The 21,997-nt window shown below is 39.4% G+C and overlaps 1 protein-coding gene across 1 annotated transcript; it reads right to left on the bottom strand. All coding sequences in view use genetic code 11, as the record gives it.

The window, feature by feature from the left end:
* Positions 1-1,370: 1,370 nt before the first annotated feature.
* On the bottom strand, positions 1,371-21,730 carry EGR_02182 (Cell adhesion molecule; the record flags this gene model as incomplete). The annotated part of the gene is made up of 14 exons (XM_024491431.1): positions 1,371-1,901; positions 3,632-4,095; positions 5,110-5,472; positions 6,626-6,756; positions 7,634-7,667; positions 7,773-7,904; positions 8,350-8,775; positions 9,485-9,895; positions 10,081-10,476; positions 11,693-11,843; positions 12,044-12,234; positions 15,057-15,401; positions 18,431-18,772; positions 21,718-21,730. 14 exons carry the CDS (start codon positions 21,728-21,730, stop codon positions 1,371-1,373), a joined length of 3,930 nt encoding a protein of 1,309 aa, XP_024354284.1.
* Between the last annotated feature and the right edge of the window lie 267 nt (positions 21,731-21,997).

Raw genomic sequence — 21,997 nt, forward strand, 5'->3', positions numbered from 1 at the left:
TCTAACGGCTCCATAAATGTTGTAATTTATGTTTTATAGAAATGGGAAAATGAACTGTTTTCTAATAAGAATATACCCAAAGACACATCAACACATTGTGTCAGTAAACCATTCATAAGGTACCACTTAGCTGTGATAAATAAAATTCAAACCTTGCATTAAAGTAACGTATAGCCTGTATGTACATAATTTATTGTTAAGATGACACAAATGCTCGAGGAAATCACTTATTCGTCTTGTGAAAATTCTAGAGTCTGTAATCACTTCCACTGTTTGGACAAAATTAGTTATTTTAGTGCAATATCTCATAAAAAAAGAACAGCACAAGAGGATATCAAACACATTCAATGGGAAAGGAACTACTACTGATTACACATTGAGTATTTGTAAGTTAAAACTTTGTTGGTGACATTTATGACGCCTGTCATTAAAATGCCGATCATCAAAATGTACTATAAAAGGTTTAGCAATGAACCTGTAGTCCCTTAGTCAACTTAAAAGACTTAGCAAGACACACTAACCTGGAGGTAGGTGTAGCATCAATGCACAAAAAGACGCAGAGTTTAGTAGCCCTTATAGCATGAAATGAGTCCGTACCAAATCTCTAGGGAATTAGAAGGTCTGCATGCTTAGACAAAGACGCACCATCCTGCAATAAACCACCGTAACCTAATTTAAGACTTAATCGCCTTAAGGTCAAGTTTCGTCTATGTCTACTTGGCCTCCAATCTCAAGACAATTGAAAGAGCAATTGTCAATAAATCCTCAAGCGATTACCATGCTCCACTCTGAAGCCTTATGAGTTGCGATTCAAAACATGCACCGAAAAAGAAATGCAAGATTAATGTAGTATATCAAATCCCAAGCCCCTTGTTCACAAGAAAACTAGTATGAGGGGATATTCCAAAGAAGCTCACAGATTTTACTTCCTTTTACTAGACTTTATTATCTGAATAACTTGTATGCTTCATATTTGATTACAGCCTTTTGAGAGAGACATGCCAATTCTATTGACGCCTAGGTGTGTTACACGCTTCAGTGCCAACACCAAGGCTAATCACAGTAGGTGATGTACTTTAGCTTTGTATATAAAAGGCCAAAATCAAATAGGATCGGATGGTAAATAAATTATATATTTTGCCGTAAATGGCGAACACTGCATACTTCTGCCAAATGCAACAATGTAACTCTCACAGACAACAGTGTCAGAAGCATTAGTAGTGGTCTGCTTCTCCTGAGGAAAGCCAAGAGAAGGGAAGAAAAGGGCAGGGAAGAAGCCAGATAAAACTGTTGTAGTTTGGCATTGATGCAGTGGTGGGGTTACGACAACAGATACCAACTAAAAACGTCCATCGACACATGTACACATCTTATGTCTGGGACTCAGCAGCCGTTTGAGACTCTGTTGATGGCATTGGCGGCTTTTCAGGTTGTAAAGGGAATTTTAAGTCCTTCATGTCAGGGTTAGCTCGCAGAGTATTGTCATCGGGGTTACTGTCGTCAGTGGTGCAACTGGCGGAGCTTGAAGGAGTTTGAGGATTAATGGCTGGTGGTCTACGAGAAACGGTTGAATTGAGTGATTTGGCGAAAATGGAGACCACCCCGGTTGTCGAGGCGTTACTACCAGCCTCGGTTTGTGCATTGGGGTGGGGGTTAAACTTAGCCTCCTCGCCTGTTCTGGGGTTTTCAATGGGATGGAAGTTCTGCGTCCACATGCTCTCCATCGGCGTAGACGGAAAGTAGGCGGGAAGTTCTGCCAGAGACGTTTGAGTGCCACGAGGGTCTATGATTTGGTGGTAGTTGGAAGGCATGTTGGGTGAGATGGTTAGCATTGGAAGGAGGTACTTGATTCCCGAATTTGAAAGAGCCCCTTTGCTAGCGCCTTGTACCAGTTTCTTTCTCTGTCCCCTAAATGTAAGGTGCATCCTCATCAGCCACCATTCTCGACGTTAACTGAGTCCGATTCTTGGTTTACTCTTAACAATAAGTTGCGATGCAATGAGCTTCATCCCTGTTCAAAAAGTTGAATGTTATTGTTACGGGTTGCTTCAAAATTCTCTTCTTATTCCCAAAGTTTAGGCAATTACTAGTGTACTAGTAAAACTAATAATAGCAGCTGTCTATTTCATCGTCAGAATGTTTCGACATTTTTGTAGATCTGGGAACGCTTATCAGTAATGAGATATAACGATGGATGATTTTTTGGCTCTAAATCCAACACAACTAGATTTTTAATAAATTAAATTAGTGCACTCCCAGTTTTTCAAGGACTGTTTCATTGTTATTAAAGTTTATTCTACTTGCATCTCACTTACTCCCCCACTTTAAAGCAGAAGGTTTCCATTCCACCCCTTTCAAGAATTTGTTTGAGGCAGATAATGCATAATTAAATTTCAAGTGTTTTAGCGTAGCATTTACGGCTTCGGCGCAGGTGAATTTGCCAATTTAAAGGCCATCATACCATCAAATGAACGTGATCCTGAATATCTGCTTATTTAACTTTTCAAGTCTTGTTAATATCCTTCGAATCTAGGTTTTTGTTCGTCCTTTTTAATGATCAATAATTATATTGACGGTCCGACACGTTGGTTCTGGGAGTTGATGCAAACACCATGAGTTTAAAATTACCATATATGTGCCGTTAATAGGGTGGGATTGCAAGTACTGGAAGTCAAGTTCAGTCAAATAAAAATTTTGGTTAACGCGAGCAATTCAGTGAGAGATTGTCACACATAGGGCCCTGAATTGTTGAATTGCTTCCAGAAGCTAAATGTCCAAAAATACAATAAAGCAGATATCTTGTGCAATTAAACACCATACTGAGTCATGAGACCCCTTGGGCATAAAATACTAGCGCATTTTAGTTGAAATAAGAGCCGAGACACAAGTGATCTCACTGTTAAATTTGAGCTGCCGTAGCTGTAGGCCTTAGGAGGACGGCATCAGTATTCGCTCTTAGACCCAAAAAATATACAAATGGGACTCTGGTAAGACCTTTTATAAATTTAAAGTGACAAAGTGGTCAGAAGGAACCAAAATATTCCATCTAAAAGGAAGGTTATAACTTAGTTATGTATACTACGTATCTTTGCTCTGAATTAACCTACCCCACCAAAGGCAACTTTCGAACTAGTCAAATTTTACATTTAAGGACAACTTAAATGGGTAAAAAAGAATACTTTAACCAGTTATGCCTAAAAACTATACTTTTATTGGCGTTTGCCAGCAATCTGCATCTCACTGACAATTTCCACTTCCATCTGTCAAACATTGTTTTAAACAATATGAACTCCTTCCAGCTAAACGCATTATTAGCAGAACAACAAGTTCCACTCTACAGGAATTTAGTACCCAACGATGATATGACACCGCATGATCAGATTAGTGTCCTCTACAAAAAAGTCTTCTTGTTGACAATGTTTCCTGCTGACTGATCTCAGGAGTGATGAGAAATCTACAGTAAATCCTTAACTGATCTAACCACCTCGGTTATATTTTCATCTTCTTAGGGTACACACAAATTTAACTGTTCACATTTATATTTATAGCCCATTAATCTAATAGCATGATGATGTAAGAATGAATTCTGTCATAGCTTTAAAACAACCAGTAGATGCAAATTTCCCCCCACCTTCATGCTAGCTTCCTGACTCGAGGTTTTGCCATCAGGACCTCTAGGAAAGAAAGAGTTCGAAGAAACGCTCTCTCCATCCTCACTGCTGGTTCCCAGGCCACCATTACCTTCACCACCGCCTCCTTCTGCATTGCCACTGAAACGAGATACGTGCACCTCACCGCCTTGAATGCCGAGGTCAGGTGTAGCCCCTGTGGCCTCCAAAACGGCAGCAGCTGCGGCCGCTGCCAGGGCATTTGCGGCCTCATTTAGCCGCATGGTCGCCTGAGGTGTCAGAATAGGAGAAACCAACCCGTAGCTGGAGACAGTCTGTGGGGAAATGCGTGGGCGGAGGACTTGCTGGCCCGTGAACTGCGGTGTTAAGGGGACGGGCTGAGGGGTTAGATGACCCTGGTAGGTCGGCGTGGTTGTGCGTGTATTAGGCGATTTTCGTATTCGAAACACGCCATTTGGTGCCATCACTAAACACGGACAGCAAGAAGCAGGGCAATTAATGTTATTCCGAAGGGCTATATGTCTCACTTAGCTGTCTACTCTTAAACCCTCATTTCACTGCAAGACAGAAAGTGCGCTTCTGCACGCTTGTGTGCGCATGTGAGCGCGCGTCTTCTGTAACTGATCCAAAGAAAAAAATATGGTGCGCCAACGATAACCCCATTTTAGTAGATAAAAAACCCTCCAATTGACTTCACCTTTCCACCTAGCCAACGAGGCGTACCAAGGTCCTAGGGAACTTGAATTTAAGCTCTGTGAATGTTAAGATGTTGCGCAATTTCACAAGTATTGTTAAGCCTATTCACATGAGAGAAATTTCACTAATCCTCAGTCAATGATATTTTGATGTTGTTAGAATTATCTTAACAATGTTTTACATAATTATTCACATTTTACGTTTAAGCTATGAGACAATATTAAGATTACACAATACTCTAAATATGAGTATTACCCATTCTCATCGCCGTGTTATTAACGGTGATAGTAAAAGCGGTGGGCAAAACTCATTCCTTCTTGAAAATTAGTTATAGTGGATTTTAAGGAATTGAGCATTAAAAAGTGGTAGGTATTCGAGCAGGATAACTATATACTAAGACTTGTAACATAAGAGAGTAACTTCACTTATTGATGTATGAAAATGTGACGCTTCACTTAACCGTTAAATATACGTGAAATTGGCCACATTTATAATCTGGATGCCAGCAGAATTAGACAAACAATCTCCACAAAGTAAAGTAAGAGCTAAAGCATTATTACTGATCATGTCATTGTCCATTTATAAGTCACAGCTCATCAGTAATCTAAATTAAGGTGCATCTTTGGTTGAAGATAGAACAGCAGAACATGAGCATTGCCAGAAGCCACTTGTTAAAATATACAATGACGTAGCTTCAGATACGAGAAATTTAAGTTTCTTAACCGAATTCTGCTATCAGGTGTTACGTGGTAAGAATTCAATTGCAAACAGGTGACTTTAATACCTGGATAGCCATTAAGTCCATCCAAAGCCGAAATGCTTCCACCCATCGTGGAGGCAGACTCGGCGAAATGCGAGTTGGGTCGATAAGTCACAGTACCACCAATAGTCTGATTTACAGCGTCCATGCTGCCACTTGCAAGGGACTCACTTACGGCCATAGATGCCGCTTTCGCTGCCGCAATGTAGACCTCGGAGAGGATTCGCTGCGTCAGGGCGGAAACGTGACTGGCATTGCTAGGACTTCCACGCATCTCGGAATTCTGTAGGGTGTGATACGTGTTCTCCAACAAAGGATGGGCCGAGTTCGCCAAGTGGCCAAAGGGTTGAGGCGAGTAGAAGCCCTTTGTAGACTGGCATGAACTTCCTGCATGGCAATATGAGAAACAAGGAACTCTAGATTATGAATGCGCCTTGTTGTGTTTCGAAATTTCTTAGCGACAAAAATGTCTATCTCCATTTTCACAAAAAGTTAAGTAAAAGAAGACCAAGTCCACTTATTCAAAGTGACCATTTAATTTCCCATAAGTTATTTAGTTCGTAAATGGACTGATCATTGCAAGTTTCAGCTGTTATTAGCCATATCTTGATATATTTAAACTTAGCTAATGCGATCGCAGCCTTGCATGAGGTATTCACTTTTACAGCACCAGAATATGGAACATCTCTGAGATGCGAGTATGTTCATTTGTACCATAATAATTATAACGGTAAATATAGAGTTCTAAAATTAAGCTAGGTTAATGATTTGTTTAAAAAATATCGCACGGTTCTTTTCAACTTGAGTGAGCACAATTTGCAAAATTTATCGAAACAGCGACAAGTGGTATACTATGCATCCACTGGTCTAAACATTCGCAAAAAATGTTCAAGATTGCACTATCCCATAATGGCATAATTGTGCCTCAGAGATTCCAATACACGACACGGTGGGTCAGATCCATGTCCTATTTAGCTGAATTAGCGGACACGCCAGAAGTAAAGAGCACACCTGGTGTTCGTCGATTCTCATTGTCCTCGTTGATTGAACTTGCGATAGAAAGTGTAGGCAAGGGCCCAGTATGGAGGGTACCCGATCCTAAACCAACATGCAGTACCCTTTAGATCCCTCTTCGTCGCTCACACTCACAAATGCAGTAAAAGCGAAGCGGACACATGTTTAGCAGTCCAGTACAGCCCAGCACAACAATATATAGCACGACGTAGTATGGTGTGTGCCGTAGTTGTGTGCTACATATATTCCCCATTCACGTCGAAAGATAACGACGACTACCACTACGAGTGGGCGTAAAGTCAAGCAGGAGAGCATGCACAGTCACCAAGTCTAGACCGCTTTTATGGAATGAGGCTATTGCTCTTGCTAATGTGGATTAGAAGCAGAAGGCACTACATATCCGACAATGATGTAGCTTGTTTAAATCGTGGAGCCAGTTTTTTCGCCAAACTAGCCTGGTGTCTGATGCGCACATTGATGATGCAGAAGCAAAGCTTTGCCTGCAGCAAGAAAGTGACATGCTCACCCACGGATTGACGAGCATAGGCGGGGTGCAACAAACCTATATCCGCACAGATTGAACCTGCTCCCGAAGGAGGTGATGCAAAATGTTTGCTAGAATCCAAAGTCTGGTATGTTTGGGGCCCATGTAGTAGTCTGAAAACAAAGTTCAAGCTTTGGATAAAACGTTCAGCTCCTTTAGGTATTACGTAAATCATATCAGAAGGGAAATTGCGACAAACGGTGGTTTTTAATACCTCATTTCACCGGGATAAAATTAAACAAAGATTTAGTCAGTCAAAGTAATCAAGTTTGTTTTAACTTGCTGCAACATTTCATTAATTTCAGTGCCCAATTTTAAAGCCTATTAATGTCAATCTTACAGTGCTGAAACTCAACTTTAAGCAGAGCCTTTGAAAATACCGCATCTGCAAAAACAAAATTTGACGCCTTAAACTTTTATCATAGCATGAAATCTTAAACGGGCATTCATTCTTAAGAATCCAATTACCGTTTACATGGATATATCTATAACAAAATTACCATAAAATACCCCTAGAACGTAGAAAGTGAAATAAATTTAAATTTTCAGCCTTGACGTCCACTTTCAGTATGGCTATATTCCTTCTTCTTTTACTTACTACCGATTTGAGTCAGAATTTGTTTAATGAGGTCCTATAATAAGCATATTGATACAGGTTCTTCAACGATAAGAAATTAATTTTACTTAGTGCAGGATTCCCCTGAAATCTTTAACAACATCAGCAGCCCTAATCCCCTTACGTCGAGTTATCTCACGTCTCACTGCTTAAACAGCTACGTGTTGAGACGATCTTTTTATTGCAAACCCAAACTCCCATCTGAAATTTGGCACTTTTCAATCAGGGTTACCATTGAAAAGGGTACGTTTTTTGCACATCTTTGTTGAGTCTTTGTTAAACTTTTCAAAAATATCAGTCACACACGCTCTACTACCCTTCTAGTGAGTCATACAAGACATCCTAAGGTGAAGAAAAAAATTGCCTCCACTTACCCATTACGGGTTGCAGGAGCAAGCTTCTTCATATCTAGGAAAAAAGGTTAAAAGGTTAAAAGGTTATTTGCTCATAGAAAAACGCTTAACATGGCGCCTGAATAATCAAGTTTGACTTTTAAAAGGAAGTCGAAATTACTCTTTCGTTTGACATAGGTGCAGAAGTAGTAAATGAGGAACGCAATGAGGCAGACGACAAGGAGAGTGATGAGAATTCCAATGATCAACTGCACCAATAGCTTTGATGATACTGAGGCTTGAGGCCGATTTTCTGCAAGGGACACAAGCGATGGTATAAATGATACAGTCAATTCATTTCAGTGGATTTGTCTGCTTAATTCGGAATGCCTTACCCCTTAATCCAGATCAACCTTTTCCAGTTGACCACATTCATTTTTTGGCTAGCCATGACTTATTTAGACATCTGACTTTATCAAAAGCCTCACTGTATCAGCAAACTCTTGGCAGCGCGCAATGGTTACATCACAGGCTACCCATACGTTGTAACCATTATCCTGTTTTTAAATTTCCCTGTAAATGATATCGGATTCAGGAGCAGGACAACGTATCAGCCCCACCCCGAATGTACACATGACAGCACACAATTTTAACCGAGTCCACTTGAACTCAAACTGAGGCATGGGCATTCGTAATTTTTACAGTAAATTCACTCAAGCAAGACTGGTCATTCTTAAATTAAAAAAAATTGTGATTACCAGCCATCCACCGAACCGGACTTGTAATTTGTCGGAGCTGCATGTCATGGTAGACGAGGAACTGAAAGGTGTATTCAGCAATAGGCCGGTCCAATTCCACCTGAATAATTCCCAATTCCGCAAATGTCACCTCGTAGTCACCACATTCATCGTTGCTAACAGTAGTTGTGGTACCGATAATTTCCACAGAAGATGAGTCTATTGAGGCACTAGAGGTGTCCTTGATAGATCGAAGGAAGACCAGTTCCCCGGATGGTCGAATTCTTCTTCCTGAATCCACCACGGAATTCGCGGAGACCCGAGAAGGTAGGCAGATCCGAAGGACAATCCGTGAGTAGAACTGGCTGTTGGGTGGCTCGAAATCTACGCGTACCTTGCGACCCTCACTTGTGATTCGAATACTGTTGGGATTTATACCTTTGGCATCTGAAAACAGGGTTAAAATAACTCCAACTAAACTTTATAATCGAATGAGGGCTCGTCAACTTTTAGAAAGAGGCATTACCCGGTTCTGCAATAATTTCACTAATTTTTCTTCCTCTTCTTAACAGCGAAATACTGTAGTGTACCAAACATGGCATGACCCCTCACGCATTGCGTCACAGACCTTGGCTTTATAATAACCAGAATTCTACCTATTTCAATACAACTTTTTGATTGCTGCTAAAGTAATAAAATTTGGCCTCGAAAAACCCCGATTGCTGGGGAGTAAAAAATGAATCTTAGGTTGCTTATATATGTGAAAAATGCGGAGGCAGATCGTTGTGATGGTAGGTATTTTGCGCCGACGAGGGTATGCCGTGGGGCAGCTTTGACAGTAACTACACCAATCAAAGTAAAGTAGTACTTGCTAACTTGTATGCAAAGCCAAGGGTCCCTGTGCTTGACGAATTCCTTTGCAGTTCAAATTATGCATTAATCTCTTCGTCTACTCTTTTGTTCTTCATTATATTGTAATAGAACTTCAAAGTTTTATTACCATTTACAATACAAATAATTACTGGAATGTAGTAGCAAAATAAGAGAATCGCTATCTGGTAGGATTTATTATCAAGTTAGTGAATGTCTAAGTAGAAGAATAAATAGTCTGTTGTACTGATTTTGCAAAAGTAGACGAAACTGTTCAATCACTCACCTGATTGGGGCTTCAATTCAAAGTAAAATTCGCGATTTCCAGCTTTGTGATTGACTTGACACACGTAAAGCCCAAAGTCTGATTCAACCACCTCCCTGAAGGCCAGAGTAAATGTTAGCCTATTGGCTCCAATTGCGGTAGATGTTTGTTTCACACGGTTAATCCAGGGCGCGATTGATGTGGAAATGGCCTTTAGAGGTGCCGCAGAACGTCGGCTTCGAACTATTTCCGAAGTGGAGGACTGAGATAGGATTTTGCTTCTTGCCTTGTTGGCCAACGTAGTGTCGTCGATCCAGAACCACATAAATTCTGCTCTTGCTGGCCGGGCCTCAACTGTGAGCACAAACTCAGTCTTCATTCCCAGTTGAGCGTATTGTATAAACTTTGTACTAGGGTGTATTCTTGGAGCATCTACGAGCAAATAAAACAGTGGATAGCATAATAAATATGCTTTTTAAGGAAGATATGCTTTTATTGCTATCTTGAAGTCTAGCACGTATTTCGTTCGATGAAACCCTATCATGATCAAAAAAAGTTGACAGGACTACATCTGCCACTGCTAATACTTTGCTGTGAGTGACTCATTCGATACTTACAATTTATGAGAAGTAAATGCAAACTTTGAGCACTGCCACCGGCATTGACAACCTGACAGCCGTACCAGCCACTTTCTTCAATCGTAATGGCGTCCAGCAGTAGGTGACGTCCCATATGACCTGGAATCTGAGTCATATGAGTTGAAAAGTGTTCGGCCAAGACTGTAGTGTTCAAGGAAGAGGTAAGAGATTTGGCTAGAGCCGGAGAAAGCTCCTGCTGAGTTGTGGGTTGACCATTTTGAGTTGCGGTAGAAGGCAATTTGAGATCCTTGGCGTACCACCAGGAAAATGAGAAGCTTTTATCGGGCATTCCTCCTTGCGTGAGGCAGGAAAGGGTTACCGATTGACCTTCTGTTGGGTCGTTTGGCAGGCTGACAATCTCTGCCGTGGGTGGGTCTAAAAAGAGTAGCAGCTGCCAGCTATTTCATCTGAATTTCTTTTGTGCTAGGGTTAGATTAAAGTCCCCTTACCATGATAATGCTGAAACTAGCTACCGTATCGCGTAAGAATAACTTGTGGTCTTTTAAGAGACGACTATATGCTCAGCCGTTTCTGGGATATCTCAACTGTATCTAGTTAGAGGGGTTCAGAGCCTAAGCTTAAGGCATGGAAGTAGAAACCATCAATATAGACAACGAAGTTTTTCAATAGAAGTCTCAAATATTCAGTTAAATATAAGGAATAGGAAAAAGGAAGAAGGTGAACAACGGTTGTTTACACAAGTTTAACTTTCGTAAATGCTTGTGACAGTCACCTAGCCGCCATTAGTCATCTCTCGGTTTAATCGAAAGAACTGCTATTTGCGAGAAGCAGAGTATTAGAAAATGGAGCAAATAAAGGCAAAAGAAGGAACATGAAAGAAAAAGTAAGCAAAAGGAAATACAAACAGAAATAAAGACCAAGGGAGATTTTATTATTTTAGTATGATGGGAAAATTATGTCCTGTTGTGAGTACAATTTTAATTCGGTAACCCAATAACATTTTTTATTAACAAACTTATTTTAAAAGCAGAGAGTCAGTGGGGAATCTAGTGGTGATTGGGACAGGGGCTGTGGTATGGGTATGTGAGGTAATCAAATGTGTGCATGTTCCGTTCTCTGTAAAGGTTAATTCCGCTAATCAATGACTCGACCGTTGCCTAGGTGCGAAGGCACCTTCGCACACGGAAATTTCCCAACTTCGATGTGATTCTCCCACATTAGGCCTATGCCCTTACCTAGACTGGTTCCCAATTCGATAGTTAGTGTACCTTAGGCTGTTTGCTAGTTGACCCAATATGACAGCACAGAAACCAAATACCAATTTGTGGCTGTCACTGAAACCTTTTTTATGCAAAATTTCTTGATTCCATAACCAACGCAAACAACAGCTTAATGGCTTATTCAACCACTTCTGATGAAATTCACATTGCTGTAAAACTTTACTTTGGAGTGACAGAATTCTTATCTACAGGCGTTTCAAATATTTTTCATAAGTCATAAAACTTAAGAACTGGCTCAACGTTTAATTTATGTTTTTAACGTTTACAAAACTGATTTCATTGTTCTACGTAATTTTAAGGGTGTTTTGGGCTAAAATTTTGGTTTTAAACTTAAATTAAATAAAACTCACACAAAACGTTGAGCTTATATTCTGCGACAACGGGGTTTTTGAGAGCGGCCTGGTTGACGACGCACCGATACTCGGTCAGCGAGTTGGAACGAAAGGTCTTTGAGACCCTCAGTGTACTGTCCACCAACATGCCTCCGTATTCACCTGATGTCTTAAACGTGAAACACTATCCTCCTCATTGACAGTAAAAATTGAAAATCACATACTTTCCCTTGTATTAATATTTGCACCTTCTAATACTACGGTAGCATCTTATAACATTTACTTTCAATCTGGCTCGACCGAATTGTGGCTTTAGTAAATAAAGTACGAATACGAGTTATAACTTTGCGGTACAGGAGGGGAGATTACCATGTCTATTTGAGCGAGGTCAGTGATTTCTTGTCCAGAGTCGGCTCCTCCTTCGGATCCAGGTGGAAATTCAAACCACCGAACCGTGGCTGGAGGGTGAGAGACGGCAACAGTACAGGTCAAAGAGATGACTTCGCCTTCTGAAACCCCACCGGTTGTGCTGGGATGAATATGCACGCTGTTGGGTGCAACTGCAGAGAAAAGAACATGATAACTTCCAAAAACCGGCAAACTTGGTGTTAGAATAGATTTTACTACGAAAGAGAGACGGTAAGTTAAGCTATTTTTATTCCTCCATTAATCCCTTAAATGCATATGACGTCCTTACTTATTACTACTGTTTTCCCTTGTCTTACTAAGGAACCGGTCTGAAACTCTCCTCCCATGCCATGTTTATCCCTGGAGGTCCTGGTTCGACAAGCACGTGATCAGCCAATCCGACAAGTTTTTTAAGAAGAGGCAGAAAGACACATTTTTTGCTCTCATACCGCACTGTCGGTGTACTGTACATAAGCTCATACCAGTGGGTAGTTACATCTTTCTATCTTAAGGTAGGAAATGACCTCTTCGTATGGTGCAGATGACTAGTCCCTTTTCAACCATGGTTTTTTAGTAATGGAATACGATCTCTTATCAATTAAGAAGGGAGGAATACAGAAAATAAACGAACTGTTTAGTGCAAAATTAAAACAGTCTCCCGAAGTGAAAGGAGAGAAGCTTTAGCGGTTTGTAGAATTTGAATAATCTGTCATTCCCAACCGTTGACCTAAACAAACATGATTTACCCTAGAACGGCGCAGCAACCCCCTGTAAGGAAAAGCGTAGACGCGTGATGAGCTGACTCTAATCCGCATCTCATATGCACTAAACTGATTCATTAAAAACAGGATGTAGATGAGAAAGCCAAACAAGAAGCACTCTATGACACCGCTAGGAGCTTTTATTTTCATCACTCTTTGAAGTGAGTGGAGCATGAAGCTTCTTCCTCTTATTTAGTACCATTAAAAAGGCAACCATTGAGGCATCCAAAAGCTTGGGTTGCCTTTTAAGTTCCCCAAGAATTCTGTACCACATTTTGTCACATACGTTATTCTTGCTGAGTTTGATCATTAACCGCAACCTTACAACTGCTTCAAGGAAAAATAATCTAAGGTTAAATCATCATAAAAGAGCGACAAAAATGGAGTCAGAATTTGCGACGGATAGACATGCACAATTAGAAGATTAATACAATTGCCATTGATAAAAGCTACAAAAGTTTTTAGTAGTCTTCATGCTATTCCAGATTAAAGCCCTGCATTAGGTATTTTATTTGTTGTAAAAGAATTTTACCAAAATTTTTACTCATGCTAAAGGCCAACACTATTAAAATCTAAACCCAAATCTGCCTAGTCCGCAAAACCTAATAGCAGTGAGCGTCACTGGAGTTCAACCTTAAGCTGATGGGATAAAATTGGCCGGTTCCTAAGAGTTCTTTCTAGGATTCCTTTGGTGACTATAAATAGAAATCAAATATAGGAACCCAAGAGAACTTAGGAAACCGAACTGAGTATGCTACCCAGTCATGTGTATTTTTCACCCACGACATGTAAAAGTATAACTGCTTAACAAAAGACCATTTTGATATTTTCTACAATAAATCTGCCGACCACAAGGAGGGACCAAAATATGAGGTTAATTTTTGATCACATCTTCGAGTACGTACTAGTGCCTTAAAGTTGCAGAAATAAAATTATTAAACTTAACAGATTAATCTAATTCTAGAACAAAAAGTTTTAAATATGTTTTGTATCGGATTAGTAGGGCCATGTCCATTTATAAAGGCTTTGGGGAATCAGATCTTTGCAGTGAAATCAAATGAACTCACTTGCTAAATATAAAACGTTTCTCCCCTTAATGTTTCCACAAATGTCAAATGTCTGGCAGAAGTAGTGCAAAGAAATTCCTAGTTCTCACTTATCCTTTTTTTACTAAACCAGTGGGGCGCAAAAGCAAGGGTATCAATTACCAACTCCATTGCATTTTACTATCCCATCTGCAAAAATCAAACACCTAGTGCTAAAGTAGGTGTTGGCTTGTGTGCTAGAACGAAGTAGCTGTTTTCATTGCCACCATAAATTGAAAACATACTGGTTACGCACCTTCGATACTGCAGAGACACGCTCGAAATAAACCGCGCTATAGGATTTTGCGAGCATCAATTTTGTATTTGTTTGCAAGTTATAATCCTCTTATAAATTCAGTACACATCCATCATATTTTGCCTTTTTCAAACGCAGGATTTTCCGTTGATTTCTCACAGTGAATTTAAGTGACAATGTGATGAAACAGCCTTTTTCCAAGGTAAATTAAAGTAGCGTAAAGTTAAATTATCACAGTAGCTGCGAATGCATTGAAGGCGTTTATTAGCGCCGTAGAAATTCTATCAACAGATTGTGATAAACTATTACAAAAATGGCATTATGGGCGTTGAAGTCATACCAACTAGTTCTTTAGCAAGGTTACTGGAGCAAAACAAATAGATGTGCCTTCGCCTGCATGGTCAACTAGGGTGCAATTTTCTGATGAATATCCCCCTGCCAATGCATTCTCCTCCACGTAACACCATGTTAGGTACAGATGGCTGTTTTTTATACATCACCAAAACTACCACCTGCGCAGTCCATTTTGTGCCAGACGTGTTCATATCAAGGCTAAGATAATACGTTACTTATAGGTACCACATCACTAGTTGGTCGGGAGCAGCAGAACTTGTCTTACATCCAGACATTTAGATGGAATACCTTGTAGTTGTTCAAATTTTACATTTAATTTACTAGGACTTGAAGGTACGCTTAAACAAATCCTTCACTTCTTTTTTGTCCAGTGTAGTGTTTAAGCGGGGAAAGGTAACCCCCAAAAATCACAAATCAGTTATATTGCTGGGATTTAAAATATTAGAGTAGAGTTAGCAAATCTTGGTTATGAGCTAATCATCAGGTATTTCTGTTTTACAATGATCACCGAGACCTACAGATAACTTCAAGAGTTTCACTTTGGCGCAAGAGAGCAATACGTTCAGGTTTTTCAACGCTGCATTCGATACGATGCCCATTCAATCGGCGATGAGCAAGGACTGTCAGGTTGGACTGCGTAACAAAGCCTCTTCCGCTACCGCTGCTAGATATGCGATGGGTGCTAGTGGTGCGCATCTCCTCTCCCAAGGCCTCTATCCCTCCCAGGGGGCTAAGATGACGCCAGGTGACGTTGACAGCAGGGTTAGCACCCCCTTCGTCCGTCTGGCAGACGATCACCTTGCTCATGTCCTCACGCATCCTCCCTTCGGGTATCGATTTTAACAACAGTGATCGCGGATTAACTAAGAGTGGGAAGGGAAAGAAATTGTTTTGGTGGGCCACAAAGAACATGAAAAATGAGATACTTCAAAAATTCAAGGAAAATCTTGTATGTTTCATCTTCCTACCATCGGTTGTAGGGTCAGCAGCTGCAGATTAATTAGGCCCTTAAAAGGCGGATTCTCAGAAATGAGCGATATTTGGTCGTAGCTTTTTTATTCTGCTAGTATTAAACCTAAGTCAAATCCACTTCTTCACCTTACTTTTAGCAATCGAAATCCTGGATCAAACAGACTGTAATTCATCTTGAATATTAAGTCATACTTAGTTGCGGTAGTACAGGTTTAAGTAAAAACCTCAGTATTAACCTTACTGATAACGATCGGAGAGCAAATAAATTGTTGAGATCGAGTGTCACTAGCTAAATAAAGAAGCATTCTTCACTAAATCGTCGTTTTTTAAGTTCATTGAAAACCTCGCATGTTCAGCTTTAGTAGAAGTGAATGTGGATCAACCGAAAGGTCAAGAACGAAGCTTATTCTCAATATTTGGTGACATTTGGTTACGAATGCATTGAAGCGAACAAAAAAACCTTCTCTAATATCATCCGGTCTCAAATTTAATGACATTTATCATAGTTATTAAGTGCTAGTTGAAGGCTGAGATATGGTTGATAGAACCAAGCAGGAACTTTGTGGCTTTCTTTGATCTAGCATCCAGTGGTAACAAATTGACCAAGAGCTGGAGGAAGTAAATATCTATTTTGGCTTAGTAATACTCAATTTGGAATAAATTTCTTAAAGATTCTACGAGTATCCTATCGTGTTTTTCTCTTTAGTAATCAGAGGTAGACTAAGCAGATGGTAAAGAATGTCAACAGAAAAAGCATAGATGGCATTGACAACAACGCTCAGGCGCTCGAACTCTCAAACTACGCAACAGCCTTATGCGTTGTCTCTCCCCTGTTAGTCCTATCGGAATTGATTGTGAAACAGAAAATGGAGTGAAAAAGGGGTTTACTTTACAAATTGGAAGAAATTTAATCAAGCAAATTTAAAAGATCCCATGTGCACTGCTTAAGCGATCATCTAAATGGATAGTGAAGAATAGTCAATACAAGTTTCTTACAAGATCATTTATGTTTTTGAGCTGCACCTAACCGACAAAGCACTGTAAAATAAAACAGGGACTAATTTTAAAGATCCTCATAATGAAAATGAGAAGGGAAATTATTCAGAAAAAAGTTATTTTGGTTCGAAATCAAATTGGTACTGGTTGCGTTACTCCAATCAGGACAACTCTTGATGCAACGGTAACTTTTAAATGATTTTGCTAGGAGAAGGCGTAGTATTGCAGTGACACAATTCCTAGCAAATGGAAATGCGTTGAGACAGCCTACAGCAAGGAGCATACCTTATGTACTCAATCACTTCAGCATTTGATCCATCAACAGCAATCCTAGATAAGGTGGGTGGCTTAAAAACCCCTATTTCATAAACTGAAAAAATTACTCTCTATGTAGCATTTAATGCGGTAGATGGAAAGCTCGTAGATTTCTTTCTTTTTTAGATTACCAATTGTGATCTTGGATCGTCAAGGCTAGTAAAAAATCGCAAAGTGCAAATTTTTCAGCCATCTTGTGCGTTGTCCATCTAGCTCGTAGCTTGTGCAATGTCTACTTTACTGATATCCAAAGTGGTTATTGTGACTAATTTGACAAGAATAGCGTAAAATCAAGGAAACTTGAACGTTATCACTAGTTTGAGGCGAGATTTATATTCCAGATTGCGTGCTTATTAATGATGCCTTTAACTCTTATTATGCATAAACCTGTACCTCGCTGACAATTTAAACGCTCTTACAACATCAAAAATTTAATTTTACACCATTTTTTAGCAAAGCAAGTTAGATGATTTGACGTTCTTTTTAATGGCACAAAACATTTGACTCATTAAGTTAATCAAATAGGTGAGAATCTCTTACTTTAGCACTAATTTATAAAAAATGGATGCGCAACTATCAGGCGGCCATTTGGTCCTTTATCACACTTTCATATTAGAAAAGCACTATTTTGGTTTGTAACGGAACCAGAAGACTCAAAATTACCTAGAAGGAAAAAAAGCCAAGATAGTGGAAATTCTGCATTTAAGATACATAAATCACTTAAGATGACTGACAATTATTCATCGAGTATAATCACAACCAACCCCAAAATACAGCTATAGCGATAAAGTGTTGTGATAAACCTATCACACACCCTTAATTGTAGTTCCCCTTTGTGTTGGCATTCCTTTCGGTATGCACGCGCTAGGTGTGAAGCCCGCTTTCCCATATGCCCTTATTTGATTTAGAAAGTTCTCACGATTTTCACTTTTGCATCATTTCACATACTTTGTTCTCACGCTTCGCCGACGCCCATGCATGCCACCACAGAAGGGCGCCTCCTTGATAAACACCCTTTGTCCACCAAGAATGCTGCTCCTGTACCATTCTTGACAAAGGGTAAATCTTACTATTGCCATCTGTAAATCGTTCTTTCTTGATTGATGAGCATTTTTTTGAGGAAAAGATCGATATTTCCACTCACCAAAAGTACCAAAAAAGCAAGTGGATTTTTCCTTGTCTGGCAGTTTAAAAATAAGTACATTTCTTATTCCACTTTTACTACCTATTCTATGTTTGTTACAAGATTTAAAAGTATTTAATGTGAAGTGTCACTACATCAGTGATAGTTTAAACATAACCGCCGAGTATTTTAGGGATTTATAAAGGTGTGTAACAGCTTTAAAGTTGTTTTCTGTGTGTCTTTATTTCTCAGAGCCCTTTTAATTATAATAGGCACCGTTTAAGTAAAAATAAGCATTCAGACTAGAATCTTATTACAAACCTCATTGTCAAAATGGAATACCAGCTTACGTGTCACAATTAACAGAAGTCACAGTTTTATTAAAGCAAACAAAAAAACTTACTTCGATTCAGCCTGAACTGTGGGTACGCATCTGGCATGCAAGATCCTTAAATTCTATAGAAAAGAAAGTGTCTCCTCGCTTACACTGGATTCGAATGGTTCTCGACACCGCAGAAATATGCGACTGGAAGCCGAAGTTTTCAACATCTCCGCAAATAAATACTGCACCATCGTCTTTGCGCGAGACCACAAAGGTGGCAGCAATGTCTGGACGATCGGCCGAGATCTGAACCACTCGGGTTGCAAAATTGGCTAAATCCTCGAAGCCATCGATACTTTCACCTTCACCACGACGTCGTAGGATCCGCAGAACTCCGCTATCACTAGAACTGTCACTGGAGCAGGTCAGCGTCACCTCCGTGCCCTCTGGAATGGGCCGTTCCAATGCCACGTTCGAGGTAAGACGTGTTTGACTCCCTGAACCGACTAAGAATTCATTAAATTATGGTGATGCTAAGTGATGAATCCTAAACAATTGTTTATTATCTATATAAGAGGACGCTCTCTTATAAATGAAGTAAATGTACCTTTAGGACAAATGCAATTATCCAACCCTATTTTAAATCCAGACCATTTAATAGCAACCGCAGTTAGAAAGGAACTGATTTAATTTCCATCGTCTTTCTATGAAACTCCTTAACAAGAGTGGAAACTTGTTGTATTTATGCAGGCTTCAAATCGCCAAACCTATCCTTACTCAAAAAGGGCTTTGACTAACTAATGTACAAATTAGTGCCTACGCCGGTTAAAATTATTACCTCTTGGAAATGTTTTATTTATGGTTAAAATTCTAAACCTTGTGATTGCTTTGAATGGTTACGTGAAAATTAGTTTCTGCAGATAGGTGTAGTATTCTGTTTAAAATTTTATTTATTTAAAGGGATACATCTTGAATTTTAGCTTACTTGCGTCTTGTAACCGTAAACGAATGTACAACCTTTTCTTATTCTGAATTTAATGCCTACTTGAAACACACAGCTTTCGAACACATTATAAAAATATCAAAAGACAAGTTTCCCTGCCCTTCAAATCTTACTGGGATATATATTGGAAAGTGCGAAGTGTTACAACGAAACCTGAAAACCTTAATTTTCTTTCTTGTGTAAATCTGTTAGTTCATCCTTAATTACCGGGAACAAAAATAAAACAGATCACAGTTGCTTGCAATGCGCATAGTACCAATTAGCCTCTTTGGTTATTCTTTTCTGCCATAAGTACATGAGAAGGTTCAGAACAAAATAATTTATTAAAGTTGTGGTATACGGAAATATGTGGTTAACAGAGTTCTACCTAAAAAGTATTCATATTCAGCTTTTATTTAAAAAGAAAAAAACCTTTTGTATGCATCCAACGGTAAAGCAAATCCTTATCAGAGAATTTGCCTGCACTTTAATTTACCAAACATGTACAATTAAGTGCATTCTTAAGTCTAGCTGCTTAATTTACTTGATAACAGTGATTTATCTCAGCGTGATTAATTTAAAATAAATAAGTATATAAACTGGAATCTTCTATCATACAAAATTCTTGTCCCTGTCTTTTGCAAATGGGGTGTGTTTCAGTGAGACGCTAAACTAAATCTTTCTTTTTAAACTTAGCGCTGTGACAATTAGCGAATTTACTCTGTTGGTGAAATTCTAATAGAATTGTTTATGCCATCGTGATAATTTTGTTAACTCCACAGATTGAATCACTAGAATTTTTCACAAACCCATAATTCAAAAGACCGTCTTTTTGAGTCGCGTGCGGTCTGCATTAGGTTTGGTTGAAAAAGCCTGTTGACACATTTTGGTCTTTACCCTCCGAACAAGTGCATCGCTCGTTAGGCTTTTGAAATACTTCAGGTCCAAGGCAATGAAAAATTACTCCTTTTTCCTCTATCACATCCCCATTATCTGAAAACAAGCTGAAAATCTCAGAGATTGCAGTTAACGATAATGAAATATATCGATCGTCATGACATCTATGAGTGTACAAGGCCCTAACTGGGGCCAATTGGAGCGAAAGACCTGCCAGCAGCGCATCAAGTGGATTGGTGACACTCGTTATTCTCCTAATGCGACAGAAGCTGAGAAGCAGGTATGCTCATTTCACCAAGTTCGCAGTCGATTATATGACTAGGCTTGTCAATGCACTACGATCGTCTAGACGGCAAAAACACACCTCCATGACAGCCAGTGCTGGTTTTTAATCAAGTATTAAACTCTGCTTTTAGAATCATGGCTTCATAGCCTTAAAAAGCGTTTTGTTGACATGTGGAAAATTGGAAGTTAGGGTTTTTGTCTTCAACATTTTACAGGTGGTAGGGTTAGACCAAACTGTGTCACTTTGTGCACTCTTAATGAGAAAACGGGAGGTCTCTTGGCGAAGTCTGGTATTTTGCTTACCATAAAACGTAGGTTACCATTATTGCTAATGATATGTGCAATCAGGATAACTACTTGAATTACCGCTGATCCAAATTTATTCCGCATGAAAACTAGAAAGTACCAAAAGGAATATTCGGAAACCAACCCTAAAGCATCATGCAAAAGTGTAGAATTGAAATGCAGTAACAACAGTGAAATTAGGAAGTTCAGGATACTTCCATCTGTAAAGAAAATATAGTACTTGTTTAAGATAGCTCAGTCTACAGCTTTACGCTTATTGAGCGGAGCTCACCAAAATTTTAATTGCCAAGAACTCACAATTTTTTCTAACAGTAGCACAATTGTTCAACAAATTTACTTCAGTACATAAATTTCATAGACCTTTTGGCGTGCATGGATAGCCCAGGCACCCTAAAAATTTGGAGCCTTTGTCTGGCATATGGTAGACAGATTAGCGTCTGTGCGGCACTTGGGTGACCACTGAGTCTGGAACGAGCATATGGGAAAAAGGCCCACTAAATGTAGATTTTTGCCAATAAAGGTAAGGGTATTAAATGTCAGCAATCCAAGGACAGAACACGGACTAAAGTGAAAGTCTCGGATGCAAATCAGCAAGTTAGCTAACACCTTGTCGCAGTGAATTTACAGACAAAACGTCTAGTGTTTACATTTGTCAAAGTAAGGAAGGGATTCACACAAAGTTTCTGAGCTTATTTCTAGCCCTAATGTTTATACTTAAGTGTAAATAAATTATTAATTTGATTTTGCAGTGTAGAATACGGTAAATGACAAAGTGATACCAAAAGAGCCGCCTTTTAACAATGATTCGTGGAAAGTAACACATTGCTGCAGTACTACATTTGAATGAATTCAGTAAAAATTGTAGCTAGACACCAAAAGTGACCTGAATAGGTAGTTTATGGTCCCTTAAGTTATTATATTTCATGATCATTTAAGTAACATCATAGTGACATGGAATTTGTGTAAACAACGAACTCTTACCGGCGGTTGACATGCATACATAAATAAGTAGGCAACGCAGGAGGTGCGGTAGCGAACCTCGTTGATTTGTACAAGTCATTGAGCACATGAGTAGAAGGTGAAATTAGCGTGAAGGCTTCATCCACACTGGATTAGTATCTGTCAAAAATCGTCGAGTTTTCGCCTAAAATACATATGAATGAATGGAGGCAGTCTAAAAAACGTGTATTATCGTAATGCAGCAGGGCTGAGGAGAGATTAGCCGCCAATGCAGGCGCATTAGGTTTGAAGCGAGGTAATT

Source organism: Echinococcus granulosus (assembly GCF_000524195.1).
Source record: "Echinococcus granulosus chromosome Unknown EG_S00009, whole genome shotgun sequence".
NCBI classification, from domain to species: domain Eukaryota; kingdom Metazoa; phylum Platyhelminthes; class Cestoda; order Cyclophyllidea; family Taeniidae; genus Echinococcus; species Echinococcus granulosus.